Source organism: Drosophila rhopaloa, unplaced genomic scaffold (genome assembly GCF_018152115.1).
Source record: "Drosophila rhopaloa isolate 14029-0021.01 unplaced genomic scaffold, ASM1815211v1 contig_2, whole genome shotgun sequence".
NCBI classification, from domain to species: Eukaryota; Metazoa; Arthropoda; class Insecta; order Diptera; family Drosophilidae; genus Drosophila; species Drosophila rhopaloa.
Window position 1 is genome coordinate 12,283,915 of NW_025335083.1, and position 26,835 is coordinate 12,310,749.

The window sequence follows — 26,835 nt, forward strand, 5'->3', positions numbered from 1 at the left end:
CATAATGAAAATGTGCAAAGTGCAGGCATAAGTTAAAGTTTTTGGCGGGCTCTCAAAGCAGTTACCATCCTTTTTACCTTTACCACTGCAATTTTCGCCACCCATTTCCCAACCCGAGTAATCTCACTCTCAGAGCTTTGAACCTGCACCTTCCGCTGTAACTCAAAACTGTTTGTTGGCAGTTTGATACCGTGTGTGCGTTATTTTCTGCTATCAGCAGCTTCCTGTTGTTAAGTTTTGCCAGACAACTTGTGTGTAAAGTAGGTTAACAACAAAAAAAAAGGAGGCTAGTGAAAATTTTAATGCCACATAACTAGGGAAATTGTAGAAAAAATCAATTCAATTTCGCAGAGCACACACTATGCTAATGCTCGTTGTAATCTCTTTTGCGTTTCCAAGGGCCACAGCCCACTATCCACACAACTTGCACAACAATACCAAGTGATAGTAAAAATCAAATGTTATAGACACAAGGAAAGGGTTCGGGGAGGAGTGGAGTGGAGTGAGGGTGGACGAAACAATCTGGCTAACAGAAAAGTCAATATGCGCCTGGCTGGTGCATTTCTCAAGTTGGATAATGTTGTGGCATGCTTTGCATGGGGGAGAATATGGAACAACGAGGGCAGAAATAAATGCACTCAAGAAATATATTAGCTTCTTTTTTATTCAAGATAGAGCTCCAAAAATATAAGTCGTTTTTTTTAAGCAAGTCCAAAAATTTAATAATATAATTTTCCATTTGATCAATTTTAACAATTTTTAAACTTCAAAGATTTAATAACTATTTACAAAATGTTCTTTGAAAGTCGTAATAAAACGTTAAAAACATAAAATCATATTTATTTTTGAATATTCTAAGAATTCTTTTGTAAACCAAAAGTTGTTCTTCTTGCTGAAAGAGGAAAGAAATCCGCCTGCGACAATCTGCAACGTCTTATTTTGTAGTCTACTTCTGCACTCTTTAGACTGTTAATCGGCTGCAAAAACAAAATGTACTCGAGTGGCAAAAGTTCCCAACAAGGCCAGTCGACTGTGAATGCAATGAGGAGGAGCAGCCTCCGTTGGAAAGGGAGCGGCAAAGGGCACAGGATCAGGCGGCAATCCGTTGCTGACTGGAAGATGCCCTAATGCGGTTGCCACACATCAGTTGTTCCCTGGTCGGCTTGCCGTATTTGGTCCTGCTGAAAATTGTTGCCCAGCGTGCCTAATGGCTATTCAATTGGTTCCGAAACGTAAGCTCCAAAGTGACTTCAAGTTGCAAGGGATTGAACTTAGTTTTTGAACTCTGATTGGTCATAGGGTTGTTAACGGAGGCCAAAAGCATAGGAAATTTGAAGGAGCTTTGTAGCTGCCGAATATGGAAATAGTTATGAAGGAAAATGTTACCAATGCCCACTACAGAACTAGTTCAAACCGTATATTGTGGAGCTTACACATAAAATAGACTGCGATTGTTATAAAAAACCTCTATAAATTAACCTTTATTAAGGAAAAAAAACAATTATGATTTTCTAAAAAAGGTGTGGCCCGAAATCATGAAACTTAAACTTAATTAGCCCAGCCTAGTGTGTTTACATAACCAGACATTGCGATGAAAGTGAAGACATTTCTGACAATCAAAAAAATGCAATTGCATTCAAGTTTGCCAAAGTGTTTCAACTGAATTTTAAATCCTATTTTCCAGAGCAAGTGTTGAGCTGCTTCAGGATAAGCCGACGTGCTGGATGGATAAATGAGGGAAAAGCTATTAGGACCTGCCGTAAATTCAACAGTTTATTGGCTCCTTCGCCCAAAGTGCAGCCAAAATATTTTGCTCTCCTTAATTGAAAATGCACTTGGCTGGGAGCCACCCAAAAAAAACCCCATTCACATTCACATTCACCCACCTCGTCTCTGTCTGGAACATTTCTAATGAGCACTCAACAATTACATACCTCCTGAGTACGTTTTCAGGGCATGGGAATTCTTTTTTTCAATCCCCTCTCTCTCGCTCTGTCCTTCTTGAACAAAGTTTAGCACATACTTTGCACTACTTTATTTCCCAATGTCCTTTTAATCAAAAGGCAACTTGACCGGGCCAACAACAAAAGACATCCCTTCGACAACGACTCTCGGAAGAAGCATTCAGCATCGAGCATTGAACAGCAATCGATTTAGTTGGTGGAGAAGCAGGAGGAAAAGTGGGTCCTGCAGGAGCAAAAGTAGGAGCAGTAGAATTTACCTTGTCGAGTGCTCCTCAAGATGCACTCATTTAATTGAGTGACCCAAAAATGAACGAGCAGCATGTTTAATTTCTCGCTCTTGTGCCTCTCCAGCACTGATTGAGATCCCAGGCCAGTCGATTGCTCTTTAAATATTTAAAGAAACTCCTCTGTGAGAAGGACATAAGAGGTGCCTGCCAGGAGTCACCGAAGGCACTTAAGTGGCAATAGACAGGATTCTGTAATGTTGCTATGGGACTCTTGCATTATAGCATTGCATGTTAAGCGATAATTTGCAATTGCCAGTTCAAAATAATTAATTGAGAAATTTTGGGATTCCTATTCGGCTGCTATAGGAAACATCAGAACAATTTTTCCGTTGCTACCCTGCTTTTATTTATTTTTAGTTTAATACATTCAAATTAGTTGTTTGTGATACTTGAACCTTAAAGTTATCTCCTATATACGATAAGCAGAATATATCAAAAGTCTTCAAGGAATATCAGTCAGTTAGCAATTTGTCCATTTATAGCTCGACATCGTTTCGCAGTTTTGGTTTGTTCCCGTGGCTAAAATCAACATGGAGCTTTCCGCAAACAAGGCGAGTGCATGTTACCAGTGAATTAATAAACCAGAAGTACACGGCCATCCAGAAGCACTCATCCACGGCGATTCCCAAGGGCAACCAAGCACCCACTGGCAACCCCACCCAGAAAACGCACATTAATGCGTGTACATAAAACCAAACTGTGATTTTCCTTCTCTCCTCCAAGGTTTCCTCTTCTTTTTTATACATCATGAATTTGTGCGGCTCGAAGGTTAATGATATGGATGGAAAGGAGGTGGGGGTGAAAAAGCGGGGGAAAACTCAAAGTGCTTCAGCTAATTATGCGCATGTGAAAAGAGGAGGGTGGGAATTTGGGAGGTCATGATCCGGCCACATTAGTTGTATTATTCTAATTAGGCGACGGACAAATTAATTGTGTTGCGAAAAACCCAATGAAGTGTGGGAACATTCAATGGGTTGAGTGCAGAGAAAAACACTTTGGTAAATGTTCAGCGATAAACACCACCAGAAAGAAACCATTTTTCTTTTTTTTTCCTTCAGGTAATCGCTTGCAATTTTTTCCCTTAGTTTCTTAAGCGATTATTGCGGTTTTTATTTGACCCTTAATGCGCAGTGGTTGCGTTGCCAATGGAATTGCCAGTGTTTCAATAACAATCAACTAGCTCCACTCCTTTTGGCCATTAAAGGCACTTAATTTTTAATAACCACACTTAAATGGTCAGACTGGAAACTTATGGCGTGTCCATTCGATTTGGACGTTACCACTTGAGTCAACATGCAATAAATGTGATGCATTATAAGCAGAGTGTGAAGTAGAAAAATATAAATAAAAAAGAAGCAAAGCAAATGAAATTGTTGAGAAATTTAAAAACAAATGGTACACGCATTACGTGGTGAAATTCTTTTATACTTTAAAGACATCATTTATAATGCCAAGAAAAATAATTTAAAAAAAAATTGTTTTTATATGCCTCACAGCTCTTCAAGCCTTTTAAATACAATATATTGCCATAAAATCTTTCTCGTCTGATTTAGAAAAGATAAAACACCCTCTCGTTCATAAAAAATCCATAATTAATTAAAGTCAATGCCAAGAGCCCTCTCTTAACTTAGTCCTTATCACAGACTGGCTCGTGTGTATCGCAAGATACAAGTACCAGGGCATAAATCAAATCAAAAGGAAGGTTATCACGTTGATCACGTAATTGATTATGTAAGCTGTGGGTGTGTGTTTGGCTGCCCCACATACATATATATATTGGGGAAATGCTCGTTTTCGTTCCACCAAGTGATTTCGCAATTAACAAGGAAAAAGTTGGCTGTCATTCGAGGGGGAAAACAAGGGGAAGTCGGAAAAGAGGAACACGCAATCCCCCAGCACGTGGGCATTGAAAGTCCGGACTCTGGACTCCGGACTCCCAACTAGGGACTACAAGTCCAGTCCGGTCGGATGCCATTTGGACTGCCGGAGTTTGCCATTGTTGATGCTGCCTCTCTTCTGGGACGTGACAATAAAGCGCCGAACCGTTAAACTATTGTGTGCCATAAGGATTAATGTCATTTACATAATTTGCCCATGTGTGAGTGGGTGGTGGAAGTAGTAGTAGATGGGGCCGAAAACCCCAAAAACAGGAGAGCACGCGTTTAGGCATTTCAGCATTTTGGCCACTCGCACGAACAGCTGCTGCAACATGATTGAGCTTTCAAATTGCTAGACCGCTCTCAACAGTTAGATCCTCATGCTTCTACACTTGGAGAAACCTAAATCAGATCTTAAAATCTATTTTATACGTGTTTTAAGGAATATATAGTATTACATATTTAAGGCTATATTCTTAAAAGACGAATTTTTACAAGGCTTACATGTACTTGTATTTTAAAAATACAGTATTTTATGACATTTTTCATTAATAAAAGCATGAGCTTTTTAAGTCGTTGCACTTTTTTCACAATTAAAATTAAAGTTATAAAATAATGTATACAATTTATTGCTATGGACTAAAAAATATTTATAAAATAAAATGAGAACTATTCTACACAATTTTCTATTAACATCAATGGCACCCAAAATTTCATGATAAGTGCTTTGAAGATTTGTTTAATTCGATGTGTATTTCACCGCGAAACTCATCAAGTTCTCCATTGCTCCCACTCACTGTGTTTACCCCTCTTCGCAATCAGAGCCCCACCTTTCATTTGTTTTCCGGTCGTTTCCCTCCATGGTCATAATTATCCTTCTGACTTGTGCTCATCCATGTGCGATGTCGGGACATTGGTTGGAAATTTTTCGACAATTACGGGGACAACCGCAGTGAGCAGCATCGCAGGGTTGTCCATCATCTAGTTGTAATTCCTCCCGATTCTCTGCTTCCAAAATAGTTGGGGCGTTGTCCGGGGAAAATGGCGAGAACATAAAAACTTCGCCCTGACACTGTCAAACCACAATGGAGTCCCTCCCCCACGCATGGGTGTGGGTTAGATGGAATTTTTGGGAAGTATCAGGGGGGTTTGCATGAGTTGCATCGCCTCCTCAATTCTGGCATATCTCCGTTGCGACAATTGCATTGGAAATTGGATTAAGCACATGCCACAAAGAAATCAACAGCAGCTGTCGGCGAAACTGTAGCTAAAAACTGGGTTCGGCTTTGCCGACTCACATTTTAGGTTGTCAATGGAAAATAAAAACCGCAGAAAAGAAAAAAATTGTATAAGATCCAAGCCAATTATTTTATAAAAAGTGAATCTTATATATTATTTTTATCCTAAAATCAACTATAACGCTACCAGTTATTTAAGAAAATACAATAATAACAGAAATATTTTTATAAAAAAATTTTGACTTAAGAAACATGTTAAGTTTATAAAAAATCACTCTGTAGTTAAGATCTGTGCAGTTTTAAATTAAATTTGGCCAGTACAATATCAGTTGAACTACTTGAAGTACACTTTGAGATTGTACAAGAAAATTGAAAAGAAAAATTTATAATTTTTAATAACTAGCCCTATGAATAGCGTTCAAGATAGTTGCCTATGCCTTGAACTCGCATATGTCGCTCGTAAAAAATGTTTTCCATGTGCTGAACAGACAGTGACTATTGCATCGCTCTGCAGGCACCACCGCACCACAGCACCACCCACTTGAAAACGAACCACCCAATCCACCCGGCACCACAATCATAAAGAATCATGGAGAGAAATTGTTGAACATAGTCGTCATATCTAGCCATAACTCATGCTTTGTACTCTTGTTTCTCGACTCTGTCTAGAGCCCCTGCCACGCCCACTTATCTGCTGCCACGCCCCCCTCCACCTCCTTAATCTGTAGTCGCATTTGGGTTTTTTGGTTTGGGTTTGGCACTGCTTTGGTTGACGTGACGTGATGCTGGAGTTTTGCCCGGTTGGCCAATGACAATGACATCGTCATGTCCTTCGCAGTAACATGAGATGCTGCTCCTCATCCGTCTAGTCTGCTTTCTTTTTTCTTAGCTCCTGTCGATCCATATATATACATACAAATACATATAGATGAACCGCACTGTATGGAGATGAAACGTGGAATGCTAAAAGCGCGTGCCATGGCTTACACGTGTCAGTGGTCATGTCAATTGTCCGAATGAAGTGCAAGTTTCGTCCCATGTGAAAATTTGAGACACTCGCCATCCGGAGAGTGAATTGCTGACTCCTGGCATTGATTTCCAACTGTTGATGAGCTCAATGGAAAAGCTTTGGATAAGCTGATTGCTGATGGCTTTATTTGGCAGTCATGCAGTGTGGAAAATGAAATAACGATAGCTAATAAATTATAAGAACTCAGATTAACACTTTCACTTACTTTATTCAATATTTTTATTAAGCTTTAAACAGAAACATTTTATTGGTATATATTGGTCATACATATCTTAGATTTGTTTTAATCAATATTAAAACCATCAAATTAGTTTTGGTTAACATCTAATATTAATAATCTCTGTGTATTAATCAACAAGTTGTGGATATATATTGCCGCAAGCAAAGTTTCATCAACGTTAGTAGTTGCTGAAATTTTGGTTAAATAGAGCTTGCCGATAATTAGGTGACTTAATAGGTCCTGTGATGATGAGACGCCAATGAGGTCACAGATGATGATAATCACGATGATGCAGCAGCTTCCGCTGGGAAATTGAGCACTACAGCGAACACGTCGAGCATTAATAACATGTGATTTATAGCGGGGAATTAACTTTCACCCATCGCTCGCCTGCATAAAATGGTGTTAAATTGCTACCCGTTCGATGAAAGTTTTCCACGAAAGTGTGAGTAAGTTGGAGGAAAAGTTTCCGTGTCTAATTCGAAAGGATGGGAAAAGTGTTTGATAAATGGTCTACATGATTGGCGGATAAATTTGCCTTAAGAGTTTAGCTTGTCGTATGGATTAATAACCAAAAGAAACAGATCTTGAGTAAAATGGATTATTACTAATATAGTTTTATATTTAAAAAATTTAAATATAATGTGCAGGTGCATATAATAAGATGATATAATAAAATGTTTGACATCAGACATATCATAAAGCTTTTTCATGTTTAATTTAATTATTCTGCACCTGTAATAAAATGTTTGACATAAAACAGCCTAACATAAAGCCTTTTTATGTATACTGATGATTTTATCGATCACATCTTAGGATAATCTTTCTCTTCCGTGTAGCATAGAAAGAAAAGCAACCCTCTTAAAGCGACAAACACTTGGCATAATAACTGGCAGCATTTGCATCTATTCCAAAACATAATGACAATGTCGGTCCCCGACCCTTCACTGATTTCTAAACTGTCTTTTGTTGTGCCAAGCACAAATCAAAAAAAAAAAAGCTGAAAAAAGAGGAAAAATAGAGAAGCGTGCATGGAGTGCAAGATAAGTCCCTGTTTTATCCATTCCCCTTCGCACTCTGCTCATTGTGAAAACGCCACAATGCACAATTTCTACGCGCTCTACTTCATAAATTAAATAGCAGTCGTTTGAGTGTGTGCGAGCGTTTCCACACATGCAAACGGGGAGGAACACACAGGCATCCTTATTGTCTTTTGCGGTTGTTAGAAAACAAAACGTCAAGAAAAGTAATTCATGGCACAAAAGAGACAGCCCGCGAAAAAACGAGACGAGACTAGACTAGAGCTCAAATGCAATGTGACAAAGTTTCTTAGAAAGTCTGGAAAACCTCCCTTGTGTTAAAGCCCCCTAATCATTATCACGTTTATAAATATTCAAGAGTTGTTACAATCTAAGCACAATATCAAGATAAAATTATTCAAAAGATTATTTATAGGTTTTTAAAAATGACTAGAACATATTTTTTTGATGCCTATCTTAACAGATAATAGTGCTTTTGATATGAAATGGTGTTCGCATTTTCAAGACTTATTTACAAGTAACAGCTGTTGTGAAAGTTTAACATTTTATTAAATTAATAATAATAAATGTTAGTGTGAGGACGATAATAACAGTTAATCTGGCCGTCAAGTTTAAGGCCAACATTTTCGGGTCAGTAAAAGTATTTTATGGCGTTTAAACGAAACCAAAATGACAACAACAAATGCAAATTAAGCTCTCCTTTTTTATTGGTCTGACTTCGCTGAGCTGGGAGCAAATTTGCCCGCTTTATTTAATATATTAATTATGGCACGGCTACTGTTTAACTCATTTGCTCTTTTGCCTGTTTGCTTCGCAAATATGCATACTACGTTTTAAATATGGAAAGAAAAAAAATGTGTCACACAATTATTCAATTTCGCTTTTTGTGTGCTTGCATTTATTGCATTTTTAATCGCACTTAATATTTCAGTTTGTCGCGCCTCGTGTCTGTGCTGCAATGTTATTATTTTCTTCTGTTCAATATTTATTATGCCAATAATTTGTGCGATGTTCGCCTTTGACTGGGCTTATAATTAATCATTTACACTGTTGGGGAATGTAAATACCAACAAGTTAATGTAGCATTCCATAATATTTTTTTGTGATCTTATTAAGCCGCGAACTTTTAATGAAATAAGTGCAAAAGGCATCCAATTTTTATATTAAATTTAACTGGATTTTATTGTGGCCACGTGACAGAAATAATAACCACAAATTGGTAAACTATATAAGGGCATAATATTAAAATATTTACAATAAATTGTGTCAGTCCAATACAAAAACAGTACAATAAATATAATTTCAAACCAAGACCATTTAAAAGAAGAAACAATGTCTACTTTTTAAACTTCTCTTTCTACTCTTGAATCTCTTGAATTTTTTTGTTTTGCTTTTGTGAACCCGAGTTAGCAAATCTAATCTTCTCGCTTTTTTCTTGTACTCTTTTGCAGAGCTGGAAACAACTTAAGCTGGATTCAATGGGAAGCAGAAAATCGCAATAATTGACAAATCCAGTTAAAAACTGTCCAATTCCCCAAAAGCGAACACAAAACCGGCAGTAAAAATAACTTAAAGTCGATGCCAAAAAGCAGGGCAAAAAACAACGGAGACTGAGTCCCGAAATTGCCCCAGAAAATTGCATAAAATTGCAACTAGCCAACAGGAAGTGGAGAAGTGACAGGAGGAGATACGACAGCGATAACTAAGGACACAGACGGGATAAATCGGATCGGGGTCAGTCATTTGCTGCACGATTGCCGACCCCGACCAACGAACTGAAAGTTTAATTGCCTCTGTTATTCGAGTTATTCGAAAAAGAAGAAAGTGAGATAGAAAAGCAGTCCAGGCGAATGCAACAATTAAAATCAAAAAGTTTTGGACAAGATGCTGCTGCCTACGCCGTGGCGACAACAAATCCCAACTGCTGAGCGCATCCATCGACAGCTTTTCCGAGCCTAAGAGCCTGTGGAAAATCAAGGAAACGGCCAGCAGAGTCCTTCGAGCGAAAGAAACAGACTGAGACTGTGCGATAGAGAGGGGGAGAAAGCACGCTGGCGAGTGGCGGGGCTTTTAAATCGTCTGCTTCTAATTTGAATGGACTCAGCCGCATTCGACATTCAAATGCATATTTGGAAACTTTTGTTAATTGGTAAGTGCCAGTCCGTGTTATTTTATGCTTGATGAAAACGAAAACTTGACCAGTCGTAGATAACTTTGGCAGGCTTAAAGAGAAATACGCTTGAAAAATGCACTTACAAATGTCATCTAATTTTCTCAGCAACTTTCAAGCTAGTTAATAATTTAATAACTTAATAAATTAATACTATATTTCACTAAGAAATCCATGAACAAACATTTTAATTTTATTCGACTCATATCTTAACAAATTTAAAATTCAGCAAGTGTAGATAGAGAATGAAAAATGAGGAAATCGGAATGTTAATTTCAAACTTTCAGCGCCTTGCGATTCTTGAACAAAAACTTAAAAGCAAAAGATAAAATATATAAAAAAATACTCTAAGAAAATAAAAATCAACTTTACAGTTTTCTATATATAAATAAAAAAACCTTTAATATATCACCCTTTAGACATGATTTCCAAATTTACAACTGCCTTCAGTGAGGGTGAAGAGCATAAAAAAATACTAAGAGATAGCCAACTCTTTGAATAAAGGGTTAAAAGTTGCCGCTCTCGTATTTATGTTTTTTATTTTTTTCCTCGCCTTTTCCTCTTTTTTCTGTTCGTATTTAACTTGGCCAAAGAGTTCTTTCCCGCCGAGTGGAACTTTTTTTTTCTACTCCTTCTCTTCTTGAGCATTTCAGCAAGGCTGGTTTAAATAGTACTTTCACCTACTTTCTTCCGAGATAAAGTTGTTGAGGGTAAGCCCGCGGGAATGGACTCTCGTTCATGGCAGCCATAGAGCTTTTTAATTATGAAGCAACATCTCTGGAGTAAATCTCCAGGCGTTTAGTTAATTTGTATTTTTCAAGTTTGTTGAAAAACAGAAGTTTGCATTACGGAACTATCTAATATGAACCATATGCTTCACGGGTTCAAAATTAATTAGGTACACTGCGAAATATTTTAGTTTGCGATTGCCTTCTAGCTGTTTAAATATTTTTTTAGTTGTAAATCAAAATATTACAGTTAGTAGGTAATAATTTATGATGATCCATCGACGTTTGTAGCGTGTAATAATTTTAATACGTATATAATGTCTTGATTGGCTATTTGTTTAAAATAATATATTTTTAAGATCTTGGAATGATTTTAAACTAGCTGATTTTTAATGCTTTATCTTGTGGAAAAAGGAATCTCTCAATTCGAATAATGCATCCGCAACTCAATTCGGAAATAAATTTGATGCACTTGGCCAAAACTTTTAGTTGCGATTGCCATCCAATTGCTTCGCCATATTAACAGGCAATCAACTTTGATTAATATCGAGCACAAAGCTTCCCGCTTGCTTCAAGTTCAATTTCAATTTGTGGTTTGCCATATCCTCCTGCCAAAGCAATTGCATTTTTTTCCTTTCTCTGGGGCACTTTTCCAGTTCGGAACTTTGACATGGAGTCTTGCAGCACTTAATAAAGTTATTTATCTAGACCAGAGTCTGCAGTTTAGCTCGAGGTAAAGAGCATGTGCGTTGAGGTGATTGATGACATCGATAAGTTTTTATAAATTGCAACCGCTGGCGGCGGACTCTCGAGACTCTTCTTATATAACAGGCAGATAAGCCGACCTTAAGCTTTGACATCTCTGCAGTTACTCTAAATTGCGCATACTAAAAATCTGCATGAACTGGCGGGAAAAAAGAGGTTAATCTTTCTGCCGCGCATTCCATTGCATAATTACACCATTGCCACTGATTTCCACCCCAATTAAAAGTCAACTGCACTTGAGACTTACTTTGGCTTCCAACGAGCTGACCACACACCGCCTGCAAAAAAAAAAAGTTCGTAGTGAAAAACTGGGTAATATAGAAATAAAACTGCTAAAACTTTTGCGCCAAATACTTAATGAGTGGCTCATAAAAATTCTCATATAAATGCAAGTGAAGTTTGTGGACGGGCGAAGGCCAAAAACACAAATGTCAGATGCAAACCGAAACCTCAACAATTAAACTTTGACTGAGTCCTACAAACTGGCAGACCAAACTGTTTTATAATGTATAAAGGTTTTCCGGCAATTGCCAAAACAAAATCACTGCGAAAAGCACCAACAACTCGGCCAGCAGAGTTATTCATGTGGACATCTGGCCAAGATCTGGCTGACAAAAACTGAGTGAGAGTCTTTGTGGTCCAGACGTGTGGCTTACTTGGATAATAATATTTCAAAAAAACTTTGAGTTACGAAATTAAGTTTAGTTTGTAGTTTGAAAAATGTGAACTTGAAGGAGTCATGACTTTACACGTAACCAATATTACGTTTTCACCAAGTTCTTCGCTTTACGTTTTTTTGAGTGAAGAACAAATTTTCCGACCAGCTATTGATACTGGGAAAGGAGACACAAGACCGTGACACTGACAATTTTCCGTTTTTCCGCGATTGAGAACAGTATACAGTTAAATGCGGAGACGTAAGTTAACTATAAAATCCTGTGGAAAACAACTCTACAGAAAAGCTTTATGGCTGGACTCAACGAATGGCTCTGTACCATAAAAGTTGTTTTCTATAATTTTATTTGTTTGAACAGAACGTATGAGAATGTTTCGTAGAGCTTTTCAGTATACTACCAACCGAATGTATAATTCAAGTTTATTCTCATTCTTATACCAATACAAGATTGGCAAGATTGCTATAACTATATTTAAATGTATAGCAGTTTTTCCTGATATAAAACCTAAAATAGACTTATACGAAAGCCAAAAAATCTACACTTACCATTCAGTCATAAAGGATAAATCCTTATAAGAATTTTTCGGAAAACAGAAAGTGAAGTTTATATATTTTTTATAGACAGCATATAAGAGGCATATAAGGCTTTCGAACTTCCACACGACAAATAGCTTTATTAGGGATATTTTCTACTGCGTCTAGATGAATAACTTTTTGACATATAAGAGCTTTTCGAAACCATTTACTGGTAATATATGTTAAGCAAATTATTTCATGTATTCCGAATTCCCTATTTTTAAATATAATAAACAATCTCACATTTATAGAAAAAAAGTGTTATACCACACTTTTAAAAGAGAACATACAAATCAAAGAGAACTTTCTAAAGACTTGTGAAGAAAAAATAATAAATCAATTAAACTAAGCAAAATGCACATCTTAAAATTCATATAGCTCTAGCAAAACGTCAAGTTAAATCAATCACAAGTGGATCCCAACTTCACACATCACACTTTAACAGCATTATTCAATTTAGATGTCACAAATGTCATACGTAATAAAGACAAACTGAAATGGCAAGAAATTCGCCGAGAGCTGCGGCAATAATACAAACAAATTAGAAATTACGATGCGACAGAGATGACAGAGTAAGGGCAGACAGAGGAGTAAGCCGGGCCAACTAACCCGCAAACCATTCACAATGTTAGCACCGAAGATAAGAGCAGCTACTACGAGTACAAGTGTGGCTCTTACTGGAGGAGCCAACTACAAACCGGAGGGGAAAGCCAGCTTAAAACTATAATTTGTAGGTTGTTGCAGTCTGGCAAAGCCACAAGCAAACTCTTGTGTGCATGATGCACAGTGAAGAATTATTGTCCAACTTTTGAAAATTCTGCAGCCTCATTTTAACAATGCTTTATTCAAAAACAAATTATAATAAAACTGAAAAAAATCTGACATTGACTTATTTGAGGCTTTTAAAATGTTAAAACCCTGCTAATACCATTTTTGTTCTTTGTTTTTTTATGCTATGATTAAGTTTTATTACTATATGGATTTTATTTCTTATAAGTATTTTATATATTTACCTAATAGGGTAGGCATATAAAAATATATACAGATAAAATAATCTACAACTATACTAAGTATTGTGGCTCCCAGTAAATAGAAAAGTGAGATGTGGAAACTAAACTGATATGATCTTGAGTGCGTTGAAATTTGTAGGGGCTTAAAAATTATAAAAAAATATTGGTTTTCTCAGTGTACTTACATGAGAGTCTGGGGTTTTTATTATTGTGGCTTCATTTGCAATGCACAAAGAGAGCAGGAAAGAGGACCTAGAGTGAGGGAGACGGAGCGAGGCAAATGCGTGGCAAGTTAGCGACCGCATCTGAAATGAAAAATCTCCAGCACACACACACATTTGCAGAACTACACAGGGCAACAAAATATTAGGAAAAAGCAGGAGGGTTACGATCCCAAGAAGGGACAGCACTTGTGGCTTTTCGACTCACACTCTTACTCGAACGAGCAGTTGTTGCGGGTGCTAAAATGGCCACAGCCACAATTTGTGTTGTCACGAAGTAAATGTTGACACTTGACATAGACAAATACAAATACAAATACAACTACAAACACACGCACAGTCGAAGGGAGAAAGCGAGAGAGAAAGTGAAAAAAGAGTTGCTAGCTAACCCGTTAGGAGTTTGTTTTATGCATCCGCACACTTGACATTACACTGCCATTGCACATCCTCCCCCACGACCATTTGTCCCATTTCTCGTTCTGCTCATCTATTTTGGCCCTTTTTTTGTTTTTGTAAGGGGTAGCAAGTATATATGGAAAGTAGGGAGCCAAAGAACACAGAAAAATAATCAAATTAATTGGGACTCCTGTAATTTGCTCCTGGCTCTAGAGTGCATGGTCACATAGAACTACGTTTCATTTTACAAATGACTTGGTAACACTGCATATGATTTTTGACACTGAACGCGATCACAATAAACATTTTTTACTTTATTTTATATTACCTTAAGTCCAAATACATTTTAAAATTTGATTTCTGGAAATAACTAAGACATTAATTTTCGAATACCAGAACTTGACTTTTAATGTTCTCAAGTCGACCTTAAGATTTTACATAATACTTCCGAATAGTTTCGACAAACTTAACAAAAGGGTAGAATATTTTTCTAAAAATATATAAGCCCTTCTTTGCATATTGAAAACCCAAAATACTCTTCCAGGGTATGCTCCCGATGACTTTCGCCCCAACCCAGATTGTTTATTTGGATAAGACCGCTGCCCTAGCCCCACCCACCACTTTATTGTCGTTCGTGCCTTTATTCAATTTTACTTTGACTGCTAAGCTCACTCAAACACCCGGCCATCCAATATTTTCCCCACCCATCAATTCATCCACGAGGCGTTTAGTTGCCACTACTTGGGCAGAGGTTCCGACCACGCCCACTCTGACTACCACTCCCACTCCCAAAACCCTATAAAAACCCTACACCAACCCCCCGGGCGCCCTGTTCGTGACACTCTCTGATAGCAAATTATTACAGTCTGATGAGTTCGTCCTGCTGATGAATGCATGCCGAGCCAATAAATTGCGCTTTGGGCCAAAGATACTGGACCATTTTTTGTTTTCCTCCCCTCCCCTCCCCTTCCGTTTCGATTCTTTTTAAGGAAGTGAGGGATAAGAATCTTGTTATATCGAAAGCATGGGTCACATCAACTTGTTTGCTTTATTTAAGTTTCTGTTTTGATAAAAATTGTTTGCATACTTTGTCAAGTTTGCTGCCTTTGCCTCTCACATTTTATTGTTTGTCCATGCATTATGGACCCTTCGCTTGGGGACAATATTTTTAGAGGACATTGAGCTCCAAGAAGGATTTTCCATCGCATTACAAAAGGCTGGTTCACAACTTAATTAAACTGCTTTTAATCTACCGAATTAACCAGGTGCATAACTTAGGTCCAAAGCCAAAAGTCAAACCGAAACCAGGGACCGCAAATGAGCGAGCTCTCGTTTGTGCCAAAATATGTTCGAGGAAATTAATTACGCTGGTGGAAAAGAGGCTGCTCGGGGCACATACCCGTGTATCCTTATTGGCTCTAAAATGCGGTTAGTGGGGAAATGCATTCCAACTGCTTCAAGCTGCGACCCTCACCGCAATCCTCGCAATATAAACTACCTTGTGGTTCAAAGTTGATGCCCGGAAACTTTTTGGAATGCCTCGCGTCCGCAAGTTAATTAAAGTGCTTTATATCCTGCTGAGGAATCCGTGCACCTCGCCGTTTATCTCTAGGTTGTTGACTTTTTGGCCATTGAAGTGCTTAACCCCTGTCTTAAACGTCTTGGAAAATTTATAAATTCTCTAGGTATTTTCTGAACATCTTATGGAATTTCTCCTATTAAAATAAAAAACGAATATAACATATATTGTTTAGTTTGCTTATGGTAATATTAACAATTAAAAATATAAAAACATTAAATTTTTAGATTGGAAAATTTAAGATTCACTGTTAATAATCACGTGCAATGCGGAGAACCACACGAGAATGCCAAAGGATATCTCAAAGCAGATTGATAGATTAATTCGATTACGTATACGCCACGTTGCGTTCAAAATCTGCGAGCAAGACATAATTTGCGGTGGCATTAAATTGAAATGAATCGACTCGCTGCAAAGTGTCATTGTGCAGCCGGCAAACAAGGCGCAGTGAAAAACTTTAATGCGACAATTTGCAGCTGCCACAAAGACGGCTAGAGCAAGGGAATCCGCTGGAGAGGTGAGGAGAAAAACGGAGAATCGTGGGCGGGAAGAGAAAAGCAAACTGGCAGGGAAAAGTTGCAGATGGGAAAGCGAAGCGGAAGCAAAACTTGCCGGCAACTTGCTGACTCCTCTGAATGAGAATGAAGTTGAAAAACCAGCGAGAGAATCAGAGATTTGTTGGAATAGCCCGTAATGATTGCAAGAGTTTTTGATTGTGACAAGAAGCACACACACCCGGACAAATCTGGGCATATATATATACATATATATGTATTCGCCTAAACGATGATAAATGTCCAGGCAGGCGACACGAATTTGTCAGGACCCCGAAAATAGTTTCTGATTAAGATCTTTCTTCCTATTTTTGGGGTCACAGCGTGCAAAGGCATAGAAATAGTGAATTAACTTAGCTCTTCGGCTGCAACATTTGTCTTTGATATCAAAATAGCCCAGGGCTAAGAGTGTAAAAATTAAATAAATATTTATGCATAGCCCCAAATCAAAATCGGAAAATGACAAGTAGCAGCTGTCAAAGCAACTGCGTAGGATTTTATTGCCCTAGCCATCGGATGTCCAGGATGTTCGTGTTCTTTTACCTGGCTGTCATTTGCGGAGGAAGTGGCAGATGACTTCCTCTGGCTGAACCGCATCCTGTGCCTTCCATCTTTGCCATATTTTTCATTGTTTGCTGTAACCTTTTGTATGAGTTGGGTGATTCTTCAGGCTCGCTTATTCATGCACGGAAAAAAATTACATACTCCTCTCTTAATTACAAAGGAATATAAACGAGCAGCATAGCAAATAGTTCAAGAAGCTTATTATAGTTCAATTTGTATTGCTAATTTATTTTATTTTATTCAGGATGATTAAATTTAATTAGCATTACTTTTGTTATGGTATTAAAATCCACTTTTAATTTCGTCGTAATAAATGTAATTACCTTAATTAATTTTATTATTGATAATAAAAATAATTAAATTTTATTATTGATAATACAAATTTTCTTACACTTATCAAAAATATTTGTTTATAAATTTAATTGGTTGTTTTAGGATTAATTTTTAAGATACTATTGAAATTAGTAAGCTAATACTAAGTTTTAAAACAACCAGATGTCTGAATCAAAACAAAGTATATTTTTTTAATTACCCATTTCTGTAACCGTTTTGTTTCTGTGTTTTTGCCTTGCTTTGGTAGCTCCTACCTTATTTCCTGATTTTCTTCTCCACCTCCCATTAGCCCTCGAGTTATTTAAGCTGGCACTTATTTAATTTTCATGTAAAGTTGATGCTTGCTGAAAAAGTTTCGCTCGCCTTTGTTTAGCAAAAGTTAAAGTTAAACTGTCTTCAGCTCGAAAGCCAAACAGTTTGCCAGCGTATTAGAAATTCCAGTAAGCAAAGTTGCCGTTCGAGTTGCTGGTGTTTTTTGTGTGTTTCTGGCTGCTCCTGGCAGCGGCTTTCTTTGAGCCAAGTCGGTGGATTCTGTGCCCTCATCCCCGGGCGAAATTCCTGCGCTTCTTCATTTACTTGTGGTTGGCCATCTTTGGGGCCAAGTTTTCATTCTGCTTGCATAATTGAATTCCTTTCTGGGGTCAACAAGTTGTTAAAACGGGAATAAATACGAAATTATTGGTCGAGATTATGGGATTGCAGGCGACTCAATTTCAAGTTAATTATAAATTCTATTCACTTATTTATATGTAAACCAACATGTCAAATGTGAATGTTGAACAACTCGATAAATCACAACTAAAATTATTTCTATTTATTTTGCTCACAATAGCTTCTATTTTTTTAAGGCATATATAATTTAATGCAATTAATGGAATACGAACGTGCGGTTTGCTCTATTTTCAAGCCAAAAAATCGTATTTCGGGCAAAGGTAAAGAAAATAAATATTTGATAACAATTAGAAATGCTATTAGCATTTCTGCAGTCTGAAAATGTCTGTCCAAAAGTCCAACATATCAAACATATTTAACCGGTACATGAAGGCGATAAATTTCATTGCAGAAAAAAGTAAAGTAAACATTTTGACATGTTGCTGGTAAATTTAGCACTGCCTTGGTTGCGTTTTAGAAGGATATTTATGCAGCTACCATGTTTGTCCATCACAATATTAGCATAAATATTTTCTAAATTTGATACGCCACACACACATGCTAGTTGCAAGCTTTTGCCCTTGTTGCATGCCACATTTGCATTTTGCTTTTAATTTCCCCTTGCATATTTACATGGTGACCAGGAATTTGAAGAGTATGCCTGATTAGTCGCCTCATTTGATATTTTCGATAATAAATAATGCAATTTTAAGGCCTCAGCTTATGGCAATTTTTTCACCTCATTATTATAGTTGGGGCGAAAAGTGCAGACTACTTTTTTCCGCAAATTGTCACGTTTCCCAAAGGGAGGGAATCCTGCCTTCCTGCGTGGCCTTATCAAGGACGTCTTTGGTTGCTAACGAGTGTCAGCTGCGGCTGCGAAATCTTTGAAATTCATGTTCGGCATGCAAACGATGCCACAAAGCGCCGCCTGCCAAGATATTTGCCTTGACGAGCGTGTGTCAAGCTGGGAGAAAATTCTTTGGCACTGGCAAATCGAATTCTGTCTCCTGCGGATTAAGCTTTAAGCCCGAGAATTGACGAATTTGTGGCCGAGTTTCCCGAGTTCACTGCACCCGCACTGCTCACCCGCTATTGTCTGTGAGAGCATAGTCCTTTATATCAATTCACTGTTGCATAAAACGCGGAGCAGTTAAATGCCTTGAAATATACAACGGCAATTTGTCAGAGTGTGCGTGTGTGTGCCAGAGACAAATAAACAACAATTCATTTGTACGGAAAAAGAATAGATGAGAGCAGGGTGCACTTAGAAAATTACTTTTCATATGGGTTATTTTTTATTAGATGCTCACATATTTAATATAAAATATAAAATCTTTTCATAGGATCGTATTTGAATTTTATGTTTAATTATTTAGCTTTAGTTATTTGTTTTTACCAAAACTATGTTCTAGTTGCCTATAACGAGAAACTTAGTTTTATTTGCTTTTAAAAATTTACTCCGTTTTGTTCTTGTAATGTGTTTTTGGGTATTAGTGTCTGAGTTCATACCCATTTTCTTGAGTGCAATATAAATTCGATTGCGGCGCATTTATTCAACGCATTCACTCATGCAGTTAGTGTGTCACTCTGCAAACCATGGCAACACTGGATTAGTGCACTTTGTGGGCGACTGTACTCCCCCATCATTCATATGTGGCATCATGCCATTGGCATTTATCTTCGTTCTAAACTGGCCATTGTTCCGACTTATTTGTGTGGGCCAGGACTTGCCTTTTGTGGGTTAATCTGGACTGAAAATAGATGGTCAGGCAGGACATGTTAATGCGTTTGACAGTCTACCTGGGAGCACTTTTGGCCTGAAGTCCCTTTTTAGCAATGGCGTATTGACCGCATCTTTGGCCATTTTGTAATAGTTACACCCGTTGCAGAACACATTTTCTATTGTCATTGTCCCCCGGTAATGACAGACCAATGGCTTTTCCATGTAGCCTTTACGGCATTTTTCCATCACCCAGCACCACTGGTTCATTTGCCCCCCAACTCCGGCTTGGCAAACTTAATTGAAATTTAGAGCTCTCGAAATTAACTTTTCAATTATGCCTCCGCAATCGAATTTGGTACAGAGCCCCAGTCCATGGCTGCTTTTAATGTTTGCCAGTGCTGCATTGGCGAGTTTATAGCATGTTAAATGTGTTTTATGTTGACAGTGTTGTCGCTGTTCCTGTAGCTTACGCACTGAGAGAAATCTATTACGAAATAAGGAAAACTTTAGCGAATACCTTGCCTTTTTTTTTCATTTTTAGATATTATTTTTTAAACTATTAATGAACCTGCTTATGTTTTTATTTACACAGTAATTTAAGATCACGAATATTAAATGGAATTAAAACAAATATAATAAATCTTGAAAAACTATAAGTGTATGTTGTTTGCAATACCAAATTGTGAATTTTAAGGACTAATATAAAAACTATTAAAACTAAATCTGCAGATATTTATTATATGAGAAAACCAATGCAAAATGATTAGAGTGTATCGTAAGTGATCGCCGCCAAGTCCATTACCATCCGAACTGCTTTCTGTGTATTCGGTGCTGTTCTGTTCTCTTGTTGGTGGACAGCATGTTGACAACAATAACAACGAGTGCATACATGCCTCGTTGCAGAAATTATAGACATAAAAGCTATGTCCTGCCATCCCGCTCGAGCACACATCCTGCTGGAATATCGTTCAACTCGGCAAGAGCTGACATGACAGTAACTTCAGCTGCAATGCCAACAACGGCAACAACGGCAACAACGGCAACACCGGCAACAACGTAAACTGTTGCACTGTCTTTGGCTGCAGAACGACATTCATAGGTGGTTCGAGAAGGGGCAACATTTCGGGCCATACTGAGGGATAAAAATTGCATTTATGCATGTGACGTGTTGCTCGCCCCGACACGCCAGCAATTTGGCACAGAAATACGGGGAAAAAGAGGCTGGAATTTTTGGGGAAAAACGGAAGCGAAGTTTTCGGGTCCCCATCGGAGATTTCCCTGTCATTGGAGACCACAAAAAAATCAAGCTACAAAATGCAGCTGACGTTTTGAATGCAACGCCAAGTTGCTGTCAAATTGGTCACCCCCAACTTCTCGGTGTATAACTCATTAGGCATATTGTTTTATAAGCTTTTCGCAGGTTAAAATCAGGAAAAAATTAAATTAATTTTGGAATAAACAGTCATTTTCAAATTGTGATCGAATTTCAATTATAAATAATCAAAGGAAAATTAAATGATAGAGATAATAATAAACTTAAAGCTACCAAAATAAATGTGTATTAAAGAGGTAAAATAAAGTTATAATTTTGCAGATTTTTTATGTGGAACAACGTTTTTTCCCTAATGCTGAGTGTTCTTTGTGGACGAGATTAAAGCCCCCTGAAAAAGCGCCGAAAAAAGGTGAAAACCCACTCCACTGGGCGAATCACTTGAAGTGGACGTGGAGTGCATCAATGCAGGACGTGAAGATCGGGCGAACACAAATAAATTTCTGCACTTTTTGGGGTCAGCGGGATAATGCCGATGGGCGTGGCAGCTGCCTCTAACGCACATGTGCCAGTAATTTACATGCATGTCTATTTGCCAGCGCTTGGAGGTCGCTGCCTGTCAGGAGACTGGTGAGAAAGACAGATGGATGGCAGGGAGGGAGGAAAAACTAAAAGGAAAAGCGGGGAAAATTCCGAAAGAGGGAGAGAGGGAGAGAGAGAGCGGCAAAAAATTGGACATGTAAAATTCGCCAGAAAGACGCCCATTGGCAATGCAAAAGGCAACCTTCAAAACAGTTGCATGCATTTTTCAATTTTAGAATGACGAGGCGATGGTTTATACGCCACACACACCCCTTTTTGCCACTCCCCTTTTTTCGCATCGCCCCCTTTTTTCCCCATTTACCAGTTCCCCGCTCTTCCCGCACTTGCATGCAGGCGTTGGTTTTTCTGCTGGCTTAAAATTTCACCGCATGACATTCATCATAGAGCAGGACCGTTTCGACCCCCAGCTGTGTGGGATGGGTTAAGGCTGCCACTGGTTTTTCTCTTTGGATGTGTGTGTGCTTTAGATATTTGGGTTTGTTTTTGTACTTGCACAGAGCAGTGAGTGAGTGAGTGTGTGTGTGTGTTTGTGTGTGTGTTAGTGTGTGTAGCCAAAACAAACATTGCAAAATTTATGTCGTCTCATAAATTTGTAGCATAATTCTGGAACTGCTGCTACTGCTGCTCTGCAAGCCGCCACTCGAAAATGTTTGGCTGCAATTTTGTGCTTCTGGCCAAGAGCAACCCAACACGACCCGTTTCGACCCGGATTTGCCTTTGGACCAACTTGGTTTGGCCTTTGAGCCGTTTGCCTCGCTTCTTTTCTTTGTTTGTTGGTCTAACGAACCGCGTAAATGCAATTTCTCGGCTTCTTTTATTTTTGTTTTCCCTTCTACTTTGTTGCAGGATAAATCAAACATTTCACATATAATATTTAAGGATTTTAAATTGGAGCTTCTAAACCTTGAAAGACTCTTGACAAGAAAAAATATTTCTTTTCATAAGAATACCCGTCATAATGTTGGAATACAAATAACGGTTTAAAGTGGTGTTTTTACATCAAAAATATAAATAAAATATAGTTCTCCTAATAATATTGAAAAATGGAGATGTATCAAAATACTTATAAAATACAAAAAGCTTACATGAAGTTTTTAAATAAAATATAAGCCTTTTGTTTGTATTTGAAACCAAAATATATGCTTATATTTAAGTAGTTTTCAAAAACCAATGCAGTTTCTTTTTTTCAAAGTGCATTTAACCCCAAATAAAGCTTCAAGCTGGGAAATCGAATCATATCAATTATTGCCATTAATTTGACGGTGTCAAAAGCTGCAACGGATTGAAAGTTCAATAAATTGTGTGAAATATTTAAATCTCTTGCGGCTGCTGCACTAGCAATAAAAGTTCAGTGAAGTGTCGATGTCAGAAAAGTAGCCACAAGAGCATTTTGCAATGCTGTCAACAAATGCCAGTTGGCAAAACTTTCGGCATGCTAATCGAAGGCAGTCAAGCCCACAGATTCCGTATAATCAGGCTGCAACTCGGGAGCTGCCGTCATCAATTATTCCCCGGCTTCGGGGAATTCAGGGCTTAAGTCACTCGGTGTGCATCGTCGCATAAATCAGTTATTAAATTATTTGCACTGCTGGTGGGTTAATGGCAAGAGTCACAGCTTGTGGAGTGTAATGCGCTTACGTGGAATTAGGCTAAGACCCGAAGACTTGCTTAGAAGATTGCGCATACGCAGCGTGTGCCAGTGGCAGTAGCAGTATCAGTTAAACGGGGCTTTGGCCATGTCACTCAGGCAGACCCCTGACTTATGCATATGCAAGCATGCGGGACCAGGTAAACCAAGTGAACCAGGAGCCAGGAGCTAAATCTCATGCCAGTGACAGCTAAGAAATGCAAGGGAAAACTTTCCCGAGGCTGTGCATCAAGTAAATGCATGAATTAGTAATAGAGGAAAGTGATTTTGTTGCTGCACTCAAAAAAAATGTTTGGGAGTCAAATTACTGTGTTTCATGATGTAAAACATGACCTACCATTATCAAGCTTTAACAACATCAAGACCATGATTTTTCGTTTTAGTTAAAGAAAGATAAAGTTTTAGATAAAGAAAATTAAACACTGCTGACAACAAATCAAGTGCTAAAATATGTGCAACATATTTTAATTCCCTGTGCTTTCTATTACTTTATTAAAAAGGGGTATTTTACCTTCTCTGTGATCTTCAGGAGTCAACTAAATTACAAACTCTTATTAAATGCGATTATGGTGGGTGATACCAGCTTCCGACAAATGAACTTCCTTTTAAAATATCTCCGAAATCTGACCGCAAACACTTTTTAACTTCAGCTTTCCAACTTTCGGCTAGAAAATAAACTAAGCCTGTGTACGACCGAAATTGCGGCCCTGGCAATTATTTTTGCTGCTCTTTTGGCAAACAAAGGCCAACGATACGGGATGGCAAGAGTGAAAGCCACCTTCGTTCCAGCAACATCCTTCCTGAGTGACTTTCCTTTGCCGCTTAGTTGACTTGCAAAATGGCTAAAATTTCAGCAGGCAACCAAGCGGGCCCAATTTGACCTACATGCATGCCAAAAAGGCCCAAAAGGTGGACAACACGATTTTAATAATTCATTGAAATCAACAAAACTAAAACATTTTAATGGGCGTTTTTTAAGCTGACTCTGCTTATTGAATTTGCATTTTATCCATTTCAGGTTGGCCCCCAGCATTAATACCCAGATTTGAAATTTACAAAAAAAGCAATTCTTTTTAAATAATGTTGAGCAATTTGTGTCTGCGATTTGGGAAAACAGGGCTTAAGCTTTGTCATTAATTTAGCTCTGAGGTCGCAGGCCTGGTCAGCAGATTTTTAGTAGACCACAAAAAATGGCTTTAAATCCATTTTATGGCCATGGCCATTAACCGAAATTTGTCTGTCATGTGTGGAAAATGTTTACGATGATTCGCATAAGGCAGATGTAACATTTTTGGAGCGAAGGCTCTTAATTTTATGGCGGACTCATTTGCCTCGAGGTGAAAGTGTAACTATCGGCCATTGAAAACTTTTTTTTTGGGGAAACGAAATCACGCATACGCCGGGTAAACACACAGTTTTTGGCATTGAGCTAAAAAACTTTTTTTTCGGCTCACAACTTTGTTCATTTAAATGCTTATTAAATATGCCTGGTTAGGTTTTTGGGGAAAAAACTTTTGCAAAAAGGGAAGTAAATGTATTAATCTCGAAGCTAGGATACCCAAAGATTAGGAACTACAAAAGGGTTTTTACAAATAATATTTTAGAAAAAGCAATGTATATATTAAAACCGATTGCAAGTTATTGGAAAACTACTCAGTAAGTACTAAAATATGCAATTATGTTTTCTTACGAAATAAAATATAGTCGTTTAGCATTCTGATGGGATTTATGGTTGCTTTCGGAGTGTTTTCGTATTCATAAGGAAAAAAGGTTGATTCAAAGTTCAAGAATTTATTTTGCAATGGTTCTAAACCACAGCAAAAAAAAAGAACCAATATGCCATTTAATGGCTAACGGCGACGGAGGAACGAACCCAAAACTATCCGGCCACAGTGGTAAAAATATAATCAAAATAGAAATTGTTGATTTTTCGTTTCGTTGCGCATACTAACGAGTTTTAAAAAGTTTAACCCACCAGCCGAGCGACGCACTTCCACGCACACCCACGGCCACGTTAATGTTAACCCATTCCGCCCCTTGACACATTTACCCCCTGCGCATTCGATTTCATTTTGCATTTGTGGCCCTTGTCGCTGCCCTTTTTTTTGTGCCGTCGCGAACTGGCGGCTCTTGTAATTTCCGCTGTGTGTTTTCCATTTTTTCGTCTCTCTCGTCGTTTTCCCAATGTTGTAACCCTTTTTTACTTTCGCTTTTGCTCGCTCGACACGGGGAGCAGCCTTCTCACAGCCATTAAACTCCTTGAATGCCCGGGTCCTGGCAGTTCCTGCCGCCTGCTAAACTGCTAAATGTCGCATAATTATCGTATTTCACTGGCAGCTTTTTGCAGGGATTTTTTCGGGCCTCCCTCTAAAGATGTCTCTCATTATTGTCTGCTGCTGTTTTTGTAAATCCCCTTTGAATATTTCATATATTTTATTGCTTTGAATTTGACAACATATTTGTGGAATAAAACGAAATGGGTTTTTATTAATTTCGGCAAGGTAAAATATTTTTGTTTACGTTCATATAAAGGTAAATGAGTTCTTTGCAGCTAATTAGAAAGGTTTTTCGAAAAGAGAAACCAGCTGAAAAGGTTTTGTTTCGCTTTGCCTTTGGGCTAAGCCCTGTATTCATGCCGAAATTCTAAGACCCCTTTATGGAAATGCCATAACTTTGATAAATTTTGTTGGGTACACATTATCTTTGAGTCATTAAAAACTTTCAACCCACTCCAATTAATGTTGACAATAACAATTAAAATCATTTAAGCCATTCAAGCTCACTTAGGCCAGCGTATATACCATGTATTTCAACTGCAATAACCATAAACTATTTGAACAAAACTTTTCGCTTCGCGGCATCGTTAAAAGGACAACCAGTGGAGCTTCAAGTGTCCTTTTTCCAGACTCTCTGAAAGCCGCAGAAACTTTTGAAAGTCCTGCACTAATCGTTTGACACACACACACACACTAACTAAAGGATAGAGAAGTCCTGGGAATAGTAGGCAACTTTTTAGGTGCACAAAACACAATACAAGTTTTTCGTGAAAATTATTTTTGGCTCCCCATGCAGCAAGTATTATTTTTCTTTCCTTGTTTTTCTTTTGGTGCTACCACCACATTTTTTTCTTGTCTTTGTTTATGTCTTGGCTTTTTTTACGAGGTAGCCGGGCGGAAGACAACATTTTATTATTTTGTAACGTTTTATTTCCGCTTACACTTTTCTTTATTTTATGTGGCCCAGCGAGCCTAAAAGTTTTTCAAGCAATTCCACCCAGCTGAGTTTGAAAATGATTGTTTCTTGGCCTTGTGGGCTGGGTATCTTCTTTATCCATCGCTTAGCCTAAACGTTTTATTGTTTCATAAATACTTAATATGCATTGTAATTACTTTTAAGCATCTTATCATCGTTTATTATCCTCGGTTTATAGTTATTCGCTCTGGCTTTTATGTGGAAACTAAAATTGTATGTGAATCGTGTGTGTGGTTTCATTAAAGGGATTCACCCGTTTGCCATTCTTCCATTTCAACTTTGTGGCAACACACAAATTGGTCAGAGAACAAGTGTGTGGAATGCCTTTCGGGGTTGTCTAAGTGTGAATTTAATTAGAATTTAACTGGAGAGCCATGTAGACAGCTTTTGAAGTGGGTTAATGTCATTGAAACGATTCGCAGAAGAACCCAAAATTGGGGCTCTAGCAGCTCAGTTC

General features: G+C 38.0%; 1 protein-coding gene across 1 annotated transcript in view; it reads left to right on the forward strand.

Annotated features, from left to right (window-relative positions):
- LOC108037952 (putative neural-cadherin 2) overlaps positions 1 to 26,835 on the forward strand; it is a 93,675-nt gene that overhangs the window by 2,439 nt on the left and 64,401 nt on the right. The window contains exon 2 of the mRNA XM_044459594.1: positions 9,108 to 9,805. Within this exon, the coding sequence (XP_044315529.1) occupies positions 9,751 to 9,805 (55 nt within the window). The 5' untranslated portion in view covers positions 9,108 to 9,750. The remainder of the gene's footprint in view (positions 1 to 9,107; positions 9,806 to 26,835) is intronic.